Source organism: Caenorhabditis remanei, chromosome X (genome assembly GCF_010183535.1).
Source record: "Caenorhabditis remanei strain PX506 chromosome X, whole genome shotgun sequence".
Taxonomy (NCBI): domain Eukaryota; kingdom Metazoa; phylum Nematoda; class Chromadorea; order Rhabditida; family Rhabditidae; genus Caenorhabditis; species Caenorhabditis remanei.
This window is the reverse complement of record NC_071333.1, coordinates 6,927,319-6,939,720: the sequence shown is the minus strand read 5'-3', so window position 1 is coordinate 6,939,720 and position 12,402 is coordinate 6,927,319. Positions and strand designations below refer to the sequence as shown.

General features: G+C 36.9%; 3 protein-coding genes across 3 annotated transcripts; 1 reads left to right on the top strand and 2 right to left on the bottom strand.

Moving 5' to 3' along the window:
- Positions 1-1,397: 1,397 nt before the first annotated feature.
- GCK72_023326 (uncharacterized protein) lies at positions 1,398-2,230 on the bottom strand (the record flags this gene model as incomplete). Its single annotated transcript, XM_003106618.2, has 4 exons — positions 1,398-1,607; positions 1,656-1,900; positions 1,950-2,105; positions 2,155-2,230. The coding sequence occupies 4 exons, from the start codon at positions 2,228-2,230 to the stop codon at positions 1,398-1,400; spliced, it is 687 nt and encodes a 228-aa protein (XP_003106666.2).
- A 1,264-nt stretch (positions 2,231-3,494) lies between these two features.
- GCK72_023325 (uncharacterized protein) lies at positions 3,495-4,915 on the bottom strand (the record flags this gene model as incomplete). The annotated part of the gene is made up of 5 exons (XM_003106780.2): positions 3,495-3,704; positions 3,930-4,174; positions 4,586-4,670; positions 4,716-4,789; positions 4,858-4,915. The coding sequence occupies 5 exons, from the start codon at positions 4,913-4,915 to the stop codon at positions 3,495-3,497; spliced, it is 672 nt and encodes a 223-aa protein (XP_003106828.1).
- Positions 4,916-11,050: 6,135 nt separating this feature from the next.
- Positions 11,051-12,182, top strand: GCK72_023324 (uncharacterized protein; the record flags this gene model as incomplete). The annotated part of the gene is made up of 5 exons (XM_053735345.1): positions 11,051-11,133; positions 11,465-11,603; positions 11,650-11,922; positions 11,972-12,068; positions 12,118-12,182. 5 exons carry the CDS (start codon positions 11,051-11,053, stop codon positions 12,180-12,182), a joined length of 657 nt encoding a protein of 218 aa, XP_053578911.1.
- Positions 12,183-12,402: the final 220 nt, after the last annotated feature.

Below are 12,402 nucleotides of genomic sequence, written 5' to 3'. Positions count from 1 at the left end.
TACTAGGGGCCCTCCGAGCGGCCGACGTCTCACGGGGAAATGCGCGGGAGAACAACAACAACACGTTAAAGGATGGGAGGAGAGAGAAGAGTGGACTGTTGTACAAGGTGGTCCATCGATTTCTCTCGTGTCGCTTATTTCGGTGATGTACTGGTTTCATCTGGATAGAAAAAGAAAAATAGGTAGGGACCCCAAAATCCTGGAGTGATTTCAATGTTTTTTATTTTTCTGCAGCGAATTTAGTTTCAAAATTGCATTTTTTCACATAATAACAACTGTTGACAATGCCTGTAGATCCAGTCGAAGACCAGGACACAGTCATAACCCAGGGAGACCCCCTGTATGCGCCGTATGAGACCCGGTTCCGCGAACCTTCGGATAAGCTATGCAGATGACAAAACAGTACACAATTTCTCAATGACCCGTTTATTAGGATAAAGATTTGGGACAAGAGAAGGGGTAAAATCCAGCGACAGGAATAGCGGAGCAAAATGTGTAGGAGTAAAACCCCGCTCCCTGGTGGGATGCGAGGAAACCTTTCGGTTCTCCTTCCTGTCAGGTAAAACCTGTTACGTAGAGTTTCGTAGAGTTTTGTAGAAAATTTGTAGAGGTTTTGTAGAGGTTTTGTAGATGGTTTAGAGGGGAAAAACGAGGGGAAGGAGAACAGATAAAAGGGGATAAAATAAGGGAAAAAATGGGGGAAAAATCCGTCACCAACGGACCGCAACGTGGCGTAAAAAGTAGTAGAAGTGCGGTGGCGAAGAGTGAGCGGTGTGCAGCGGGCGTTGGCCTAAAAAGGCGGTGCGCCGCCTGCACATCTAACTCCCGCGACGAACGGGATACTGTAGACAAAAGCGCGCGCCGTTTAAATAATGGGGCGCGGCAATAAATTAGTAGAATTCGGTAGAATTGACCGTTTTGAGTAGAACAAAAAGGGGAAAAGAAGTATAGGAAGAGAGATAAATGACAAGAAAAGTTGGAACTATAATTTCGGGGGATTTTGTGGGGAAAATCGGTGCGACCCGGAATTATAGGGCCACAAAGTTGGCAGGTTGCATGCCAGAAGCGTCAAACTGACAACAACAACACTCTTTTTCAGACGGAATACACTATTATGTTGATTTCATATTGTTTAACTTGAAGTGAATACGAGAAAACAATTGTTTGAGTGAGGGCATCTTGTGTAATGTTGTGTTAATAAGCGGACAGAAATGAACAAAACCGAGAAGAAAGATATTCTGCTCCAAGAGTAGAAACTAAAAAAAAGTTTCTGTTTATCATAATAGGAAAAATAGAGGTTATCAAAGTATTTATCTTTCAATATGTTACAAGGGTTGAATAAAACTCAACCGAGTTTTTCATAGGTACAGATTGAATATTCAACAGACATCAATAAATTAGTTGGCTCGCTCAGCAAGGAGTTGCTCGATGAATGGAGTCACAACATCTCCGTGGGACCAGGCGGTTGGATGGAAACGGAATCTTGGCTCACCATTTCTGTCAATAAGGAATTTTTCAAAATTCCATGTGATGTCAGATGGACGCACTGGATTGTACATCAATTCTTCAGTCTTTCCAATCTTGTCAACAGTTTGTGGGCAGGATTGCTGGAAATATGTTGTTGTTTAACATTACATTTCGAATATTTGAGTTACTTTGACAAATTCATAAAGTGGATGGTGGTTGTCTCCGTTCACATCAATCTTTCCGTAAATGTGAAGCTCTTGATGTGGTACCCATCCGTTTCCAGGTCTCACGTGGGTAAGTCCATTCATGAGTTCATGATTCTCAGCTGGCTCTTGCAAGTAGAATTGATTGCATGGGAATGCAGCAATGACTAGTCCCTGACCTTGATATTTCTCAAGCATGGGATTGAAGTCTGTATATTGTTGGGTGTAAGCTGAAATTGATGAGTTTAATTGATAAAAGTGGTCAGAAGTGGTATGTACCGCAGAAAGTAGCAACATTGACCAAGAGAATCACTTTTCCTCTGTATTGGCTGAGGTCTGTGTAATCTCCTTGAAGAGTTTCAATTTGGAAGTCATAAATACTCTGGTTGCTGTTGACACATTCCCTCCAACGAGTAGTCTCGTCAACTTCAGAATCTGCAACAATGATCATTGTATTTTCATTTACACCTGAAAGTGAACTCACTGCAAGAGACATTCAGAATCGTTGCCAACAAGACTGTAAGGCCAAGTGCCAAAGAAGATGCAGTAGAGCATATCATGTTTGCCAGTAGTCGAGATGTATTGTATCTTGTTTGCCTGCCAACCGATTCTTTATATACAGTTACTCTCGTGGGAGGTAGGCGTGTCAATGTGATCACATTGTTTGAGCAAGTACCTATCGGGTGTTGGCATTCGATTTTTGAAATAGTTTCTTGTGAACAAAAGTTGGTACAAGAGTTCATACGAGAATCAAAAACCACTCAAATTTTTAAACAATTGAACATCATTGTTTTGTTTGCAAGATCTTTCTCATGTTACAAACATAAGATACTTTTTGGTACTCTACATGTTTAGATTATGAACTTTTTCGGATTCTCATAACAAGGAGTGTTAGCTTCTAGGATCTCATTATTGAATATTCATAGGTTATATAATACAAAAGGTTTTTTTCTCTTCAACAACAGCGCGCTGAGAACGACTTTATTGTTTCAAGCGTTCTGAAACAAACGTTCTGTAGGCAGAACTATAAGGAGGCAGAGGAATATGTTGCCTGATCCATATAAGAGATGCTAACCAAGACAAGACTTGGTTTTTAACATATTACAGCCAACAGGGAACAATGACTTTTTTCTTTCATGCAATGTATCTACTTTAATTTTTACACAGAAAATAATCACATCATGTTGAGAGAGAATGGGGCTGTAAATGCATTTTTAGTTAATCTTTTGGTCAAGAATTACGGCAATATGTGTTTACAGCTTTACTGTAAAAAGGTTAAATTGCAAAAGCTACGATAATTTCAAAATGAATGTAGATTTGATATTCCAATATGCTACGCAACTTGATAAGTGTTCCACTTTTCTTCACTTGTTTCTCACATCAGGAGAAAAATTAAGTGATGACAAATTGGTTCAGGAAATTATAAATTGACTATGATATACTCTGAAGGGAAGCGATTTACAGTTCTCACTCAAATATTCATTAGAGACACAATACTTATTCCAATTTCCCAAGTTTTTTTGTTTTCCTTCCCTCGTTAACATTGTGTTCTTCAGTTATTTCACTTATTCTTCTTCCATTATCTGGTTTGTGAAACAAGTGATAAAATTTAAAATTTAGCTTTATTTCGATTCATCGTAAATACATGGAACGGAGAATTTGTTTGTGAACCCGGAGGCGATTAAAACGTGAACTTGAACACAATAGCTTATTAAATCCGCTATACAAGAAATGAGTCAACCCCTGATTGACATGTGGGTCGGTACTACGAAAGTATACACACACATTGGAATGAATAGAACATTGTGATTTAGATTAATTCAATCAATTGGCTTGCTCAGCAAGGAGTTGCTCGATGAATGGAGTCACAACATCTCCGTGGGACCAGGCGGTTGGATGGAAACGGAATCTTGGTTGTCCATTTCTGTCAATGAGGAACTTCTCGAAGTTCCAAGTGATGTCAGAAGCGCGAATTGGGTTGTACATCAATTCGTCGGTCTTTCCGATTTTGTCAACAGTTTGTGGGCAAGACTCCTGCAAAAATAAGATGTGAATTATGGTGTTATCGTCAAGAAGGAAGAAATAAAAGAAGATTGCCATTCGGAACTGAACACAATGCCATTCTTTTATTGTGTTCTATTTAGTTTTGTTCTTCCCCCTTCCTTCTCTCTTTTTCTTTTGTTAGTCGACCTTGGGCCGAGAGAAGAAATGACCCCTTGTCAGTTTGGCTGTAATCCCCCTTGGCGGTGTAAAACTGACCTTGACAAATTCATAGATTGGGTGGTGGTTTTCTCCATTGGTCTCAAGTTTTCCGTAGATGTGCAAGTTTTGATGTGGCTTCCATCCATTTCCTGGGCGGACATACATAATACCGTTCATCAATTCGTGGTTTTCAGCTGGTTCTTGCAAGTAGAATTGGTTGCATGGGAAGGCAATGAGGGTGAATCCTTGGGATTGATATTTCTCGATTAATGGGTTGAAATCAGTATATTGTTGGGTGTAGGCTGAAATAGATTAGAATGACTTCAATATCTGCTTTAGAATGATAAGAGACGTCTGAATGGCGCCAAAAACGTTAGCCGAAGTGTTCTTCCAAGTTAAGCGATCAGTCATGTGGTAAAAATTCCTATCCGTTTTTTTTTTGTTTTTTGTCGAATAGCCCTATAGATTCCATTAGAATTCTATAACGGTACCCGGTACACGTCAGAAAAATGAAATAAAATAGATCTTTCACTTTCACAGAAAATAATGTGTCCCCTCCTATCTATCCGTTTGGAATGGGATTGAATGACCAAGTTTGGATGAAAAATTGATATGGTTTTTTCAATACGTTTATCTTGTTGTCTGTTGCAGCGGAAGCAGATTTTTCTAATCTTTCTGTGATAAGAGGATATCGTTATCTGTAGAAAACTAACCGCAGAAAGTGGCAACGTTGACCATAAGAAGCACCTGTCCGCGATATTGGCTGAGGTCTGTGTATTCTCCTTGCAGAGTTTCTACCTGCAAACACTGGGAATAAAAAAGAATATGAGATAATAGTGTTACCTGAAAGTCATAAATTGATTGGTTTGTGTCTCGGCATTGGCTCCAACGGGTGGTTTCGTCAACCATTTTTGGTCCTTAAAACGAATAGTTTTCAAAAGTTGATATAAGGAATTAATGACCAAAAGATGAAAATGAAACAGACCTGGTTGAGCTGCTGCCAGCGCAAAAAGAGCTGCAAGTGTGAGCTGCCAAAGTGCCATTGTTTTCGCTATCTTTCTCGATACCAAAACTTCGAGACTGATGACTGCTACCTATCACCTCTCCACTTTTATACCATCTTCATACCATTTGTACAGTATCCATTAAGTGGAGTGTTTAGAGAAAAATAGTAGGCGGGAGATTGTGGTTTTTGCATGCCGCAGAGGTGTAGAGTAGGAGGGCGTGGTAAGAAGGGTTGAGAAGAATAGAGGAAAATTGTTTGAACAAACATCTGAGAAATATGTCTACTGTCTGTGTTTGAGCTTCTGCAAATGGAATATTTGAAGAAGTACACAATCATTAAAATGAAGATGGTGTTGTTGTTGTTATCATGGTTCCAAATGCTTTTGAAATTTCAGAAACTGTCAAAACTTTCGAGAAAACTTCAAAATAAACCATTCTTAAAAAAACTTTGTTTGCTCCTTCAGCTTGTTTACTGTTAAAATAGTGCAAACCAATGGGATCTATTTTAGTGAAATAGATACACTTCTCGAGAAAATGACAATTGGAAGTTTCCAGTAACTAACTAGTTTCCACTCATGTGCTTTATAAGTTTTTACGAAAGATGGATTAGAAGAAGATAATCATCTCAAATCAATGTCAACATTAGAATTAACCCGGAAAAAACAACAAATTTCCAGAATCGATGAAGAAGAGAACTGATCGGGAAAATATAATGATGGATAGTAATTGCGAGAACTTATCGTTTCTTCTTCGGTCAAAACGATAAATGGTGTTGATGACCAATCTCTCGCTTTCCCTTTTCCTTTCTGATCAAACTTCTAGATAGCATTGACAATTTGAAACAAAGGTTGTGAATGAAACATGTGGTGTTGGTTCAGCAGTCTCCGGTCACAAACTCTGTTCTGAAATAAATGTTTCTTGGAACATTGCCAATTGTTCCTCCACTAGTCTAGTCATTACACTAAAAAAGATGGATCATTTTAGTCGTTGCTCTTCCTCTAATCCCAGATGGTCAAGTTGAACAATTTTCAAAGTTTGATTCATCGAATTTTGTTTGATTCGAACAAAAAATGATTGATTGCACTTTTTTTTCTCAAAATGAAGTATTTAACCCGTTTCATCCAAAAAGATCTCCGGATCTTTGTAATTTCTGAAATTTTCTCTTAACAACAATTCTATTCATTTTTTTCGGATTCGTCATTTCATTCCCACTCTAAGTTGTTTTTGTTTCATTATGCACGCTTTCATTTCTGTTTCTCAAATTCAAATAAACTGCCTTCAAGTGGTAGTAGGGTGAACAACTCTCGTTAACCTCCCCCTTATACTCTCGTCATAAAAAACTGGATTTCTGTCAGTACTACGTGATTGTTGTGGTTACTATCCTTGCTGTGTAGTCACCTGTTTTTTGAATAAGAATGGAACAATAACATTTTTTGAAGAATCATCTTCGGACCTTGGCCAAGGTTTCTCCAACCGGGATCATCTCTCATTCAGAAAGAGAAAAGACATTTGAAATTGTTTCAATGGCCAATTGACAATAGGCTGAGAAAAGTAGTAACGCATAATTTCCTTTGTGTTTGACCCCCGCAACCAATTTTCGACAACGTCTTCTCTTTTTTCTAGAAACATTCACTTTCCAAAAAAGAAACTTATTGAGGAGAGGGAAAAAGGAGAACAAGAGGAACTGGAAGTATTGTTAAAATAAAAGCTAATTGTCTTGTGTACTGACACTACGGGTCAAATCGTACATAGTGTAACTGTTTGACACTAGAGACGAAACAAACTGGATGTTCTGAGAGGGAGCAGAGCACAAACATATGTTTGTCGCTGCTACTGCTACTAGTGACTGCCGAAAATTGAGGGGGTGATTGTGGTGGACCAAAAAGAGGGTATGAATAATATATTCGAACAAAGATATCGAGTAGTTCTTTTTTTTGGGTGCTTTCTGTTTTGTATACTTTCTTGAGAACCACATGTTCCTCTGCTCACTCTTTGTTGTAGACCAATCATTTCTATTTTCTCTCTTCTGTTCTCAAATATTTTCGAATATCTTTCTTATTCAATTCACGTGCCGCACCATGCCACCACACACAATGAAAACTCCAATTTCACAGTTCATTTGTACAAACAAACACATTCTTGACTTTTGGAAGTTACACTTTTACAGTTCAGACATTACGTGTTTTCTTAAAAATCTATGACAACATAGCTAACTAGTTTTTGGATGTTTTTTGATTCATTACTCAGAAATCTTATTTCAAATCTGAAGAAAGGGCATAACATTGGAATGAACTTTTGAGCTCTGTCATCTTCAATTGTGCTCATTGGTATTTTCTTGACCTTTTGCTAAAAGTAATCCTTTTGAAAATGGCTACCAAGACACACTTCACTTTTTTGTGCTTGCTCGTCGACCACCACCAAACAGTAGTCTAACCTTTCGATGGCACAATTTTCGGTCTTCGACTGACCTTGCCAGGAATTCCCCAATATTTTAGCCAATGTGGAAAACCAAACAATACAATTTCATTTTACAATTTTCTGAACGATACAATGTCAATTTCATAAGTAAATACAAAAAAAAAATCCAAATTTGAAATATATGTAATGCCAGAGTGTAAAGTTCAAAAAGTCAGTAGATAGTTTTGGGCCGAATTGTTGACAAGTAATTGAAGGCAAAGTATAAAAAATAGAACAACGCAAAAATGAAACGATAACTGCCTGAATCCAGAAATAAATTACCGAGCAAACAAAACTGTTATATTAAGACTCACGCCGCAAACAATTTGATCGGAATATGAGAAGTAGGAGGATAAAATAAAGAAGAGGGGCTTATTTGCGTTCATGTTGCATGCCCTTTGCTCCTCATGAAGAATTGAAAAAAAGTAGTAAAAAACTAACTTAACTTGTAGCACGTAGTTGATATTGTTTGGAGTTAACAAGTTATACTCGTCTTCATGCTTCTTGTATTTACAAACGGGATACACTGTTTGCATGAAGTGAAGAAAACTGCATTTCGGTTGACTGTTGTATTGTAAATTTACTCCGATCCTCGAATATCAACAAGAGAATTTTCGAAAGACTGGGGGGTCTGCAAAAGTAACAAGGAATAAAGAAGATTTAGATCATATGAATTGAGAAATTTCAAAAAGATGACCAAAGATCTGAATCTTAAACTGGTGTTCAAAATTTTGAAAAATCGAGACATTCCACAATATTTCCTCGTCCCAACGACATGACAATGTATACAATTTCCTATTCAGTACTACTATAATTTAGGTTTCTATTATATAAGCCATTTCTAGAATCGTTCAGAGTTTCTATTGCTTTCCTACCACGAAAGTTCTCAGAATCTCTCTTCAAAAGATTTCCAAATTTCGTTATTCAAAAAGTTGAGCGTCTTTCCCTCTTTTCATTTTTTTTTCAACTCCGGTAAAAAGTGTGAAATTATAATATTCAGAATAAAAAGTGCAAATACATTTAAAATGTTAATAAAAACGAAGGAGTGTAAATGAATAAGTGTGTAGTAGAAAAACAAGTATTTATTCGACTCAACTAGCCCATTTGATATGTTACTTGTTTTTAAAAATAGGATGACTCGATTAATTTTCTTCTAGGTAATTTGGTTTTTGTTATTGTTCCACAGAAATCAGCAAGTACCACCTCTGCCTTATTGACGGTTTTCATACTGATTTCATATTCTGAGTATTTTGAGAAATATATTGAGATATTGTCATGTTTTGTTATTATGTGACATTTTTGGTTTTAATTAAAATGAATATGGTATTTGAGGCCCCCAACAGAGATGCTGAAAACAAAGCTTCTTTCATTTCAGAAGAATATGAGTAATTAGAAATCTCTCATCTTTCAAAATGTCATGAACTCATGAAATATGAAATCTTTCTGCCTAAATCAATTGATCATTCAGAACTTTCTCCTTTTCAAACTCGATATTTCTTTTTTTCTCACATTTTCCATGTAAATTCCAATGCATTTCCAAGTTGACATATACATGAAATATAGCTCTTCCTTCAAGCCTTTTCACTTACTCCACTCCTTTACAAAAAAGAGGTTCATAAATAACTTGGAACGTTTAGAAATGCGATCTGATCTGTGGAAGGTAAAAAAAAATGTGGGCGAACTTTTGCTCCTTTTGCTCACTGGCACTTATCTGTTGACTTTATGTCAATGATGCCATATTTACAAAGTGTGGGCAGTTGGTTAAGAATTTTACCGATTTTGCAGAGGGAATTATATGAAACATCATTTGAGGTTGATCTTTTCAGTAATGGGCAAATGAAAGATTCTAAAAATAGGAAGTGATGGTTTCCGCAAACATTTCGTAAAATGAACATGTTCGGAATTTTATCAGGGAACAAGTTCGTGACAACAGAGTTCAAAATGTATATACGATGTGAATTAAATAACCGACAAACTAAACCGGTCTATAACAGCTCAATGTGATTCATAACCGCACTCAACATGAACAAAAACCAAACTTTTTTTAAAGTCAATAAATTAAATTAAACGGACCGATGAAAAATTAATATAAACGTTCCATACAACCTAAACTTCTAACTATGAAATAATTAACTTCTTCAAAGTATGAATCAATTGTCTGGGTGGGTGGCCAGAAATGGGATGAGTGAGAATTGAAGCTATATAACATAATTACCATTTCCTTGTGCGGTATTATAAACTTCCTCAACTTTCAACTCGAGTTTGGACCTAAACTCGAATTCAAGTGCATCTCCCTCTTATTTCTCAACAATTACTTTGTTTCCACACTTTTCTTCCATCCATCACAATGTAATTTCCGTACTCCAGGATTGGTGGTAAAATTCATTTCATTTTCTCTTCTTTTTCTTTTTTCTTTTTGTTTCTTGTTTCTTCCAAAGGTCGAGATGGAAGCATCGAGAAGAAATTCAAAGTCCTTTTGTGTGTTGAATAGATGTCTGTATACGTATCAATCAGAAAAGAAGCTTTAGTTGTTCTATAGAAGCCAACGACGAGTGACGTCCTTAATTCCACTTTAATTGGCTACCAGTTGACACATCGTTTCTAATTATTTTCTGGAATTAGAACTAAATCGGTAATCCACGCGGACCCCGAACCCCGCCTATTCATTCCGGTAAAATGCAATCCAATCGGCAGAATCCTTCTCATTCTTATTTCTTTCATTCATTTCAGACACCACGAGACATTTTTCTTATTTTTTATATTATTCTCTGCCATTTTTCTTTTTCTTTCTTTTTTTTGTGTGGGTCAGTTGTCAGAAAACTCAATTAACTTTAAGAGATTTTTTCCGCCGCCCTTATAGAGTTTCAAAAAATTTCATTCTGTGAATAGGTCAACACATCTTTCAGTCTAGAAGTGGAAGAGTGAAAATGAGTTTTAGGTTTTTTATAGTCCTCGTTTCATTCACTCAATGAAATGAAATTTTACCAGATTTTTGGTGTTTTAGAGGTTAGGTCCAAAAACTAGCATGCAAAACCTCAAGAACGGCAACCCGTGTAAGTCACGACCGCTATTTTAAACTATTTCATACGACCTGACAACAATTAATATTTCAGACCATGAATGAATAAGATAGCGTATTTCGAACTTCGAAATGATAAATATTTGAATTCAGATTTTTGATGAGTACTTTTTGAGGAATAAACCTTTGCTCTTCATCCGTTTTGTTTTGTAAAACGTTTTCTATTCTGTAATTGAGTTGTCGGCAGATCTGAATAAGGAACTTGAGCTAAAATACAAACTCCTCCCACTTTAAAGTTAAAATTTGCAATATGTGAACTCCCATTTTTCTTCTCACATCACTTATTCCACCTCCACCGATTAGAATGTATTAAAACCATCGAACTAAATGTTATATGAAATGTGAAAAAATGCAAAGTCGGAATAAGTTCATGAAGTAGAACGTGGTGATATGTACCTGGAATACTCCTCGTCTTCAATTTCTTCACTTCTAACTTCACTCCCTCTACCAAAATGAATTATTCATTGAGGGGACGAAGTTTTGGTGTGAAAGCCTTGATATTCTGGCGCTCATTTTATAGGTAATCGTGACATTTCCGTTCTCATATTATTATTCATTCGAAGCTCTTATTTTTATTTATCTAGAACTGAATCCTGAATCGATTTTCCAAGTTTCAGACTTGAAAAATCAGTTAATAATGGGTTTGTGCAGTAGCAAGAAACGAATGACCACCGAGATGTCGGATGAAGAAGTCGCGGCTATTCGAGATGTTTGGGTTCGGTGAGTTTACTAATTTCCTAGCGTTTGTGTAGTAAATCAAGCTGAAGTTGTTCTGAAAATAAATGAAAGATCGAAAATCTTTATGTAAAATATTTTTGGAATCTGTAAGAAAACAATGGTCACCGTCCCTCGTGTCACATAATGTGTTGTTTTGTTTTTATTGCTCGAACCAATTAAATTCCAGACATCATTCTTAAGAATGTCACAAGTAAACTGAATTTCATTAAAAAAGCATCACGCGTTACGTCTTAGCCTGGCTTCAACACGTATTAGGTTTTCATCGCTGTCCATTAACCCTCGCATAATAATATTTTGAAATAGGAATTTGCAGTGCGAAGACCGACAATGTTGGAAAGAAAATTCTCCAGACTTTGATTGAAAAGCGTCCGAAGTTTGCGGAGTACTTCGGAATTCAAAGTGAAAGCCTGGATATTCGTGCTTTGAATCAAAGCAAGGAATTCCATCTTCAGGTAATGAATTATTATTATTTATACCCTGATAGCAAAAAAGTTTTAGGCTCACCGTATTCAAAACTTCCTCGACACAGCTGTCGGATCTCTTGGATTTTGCCCGATATCCAGTGTCTACGATATGGCTCACCGTATCGGACAGATTCACTTCTACAGAGGAGTCAACTTTGGAGCCGATAACTGGCTCGTATTCAAGAAGGTCACTGTCGACCAAGTCACTACTGGAGCCACCGACAGCTCAAAGGAAAAAGATGAGACCAACAGCAATGGAACCGCCAATGGAAAGGTTGACACGGATACCAACCTAATCCCGGTAGGGGTACATATTTTGTGCACTTGGATCAGATACTTATCCCATAACCATTCAGATCGCCGATGCAAACAATGTGTACAGTGGTGAGAACTGTTTGGCTCGTTTGGGATGGAACAAACTGATGACTGTTATTGTTCGTGAAATGAAAAGAGGTAATTAGCAATTGAATAGTAAAAAAAACATGGCATAATTCTTTTCCAGGATTTTTGGAGGAAGCCATGCGTAACTGCAAAGAAGAAGACAACAATGGTCTTCTCAGTGCTTAAATTATATACTTATGCTTTTGTCTAAGAAGGTTACTACTGAAAAATATTACCATTAAACTCCCAACCTGATATTGTCCCGTTGCATTCAAATTTCTCGCTTTTCCCATTATTCGTGGTACTTGCAAAACAAAATTTCGTCAATAGCTTGCATTTGCATCAGGTAGCATCCTTCTCCCAATTCCCTCTGAAAATTCTCTCATTTCTCCAAGACATTTATTTT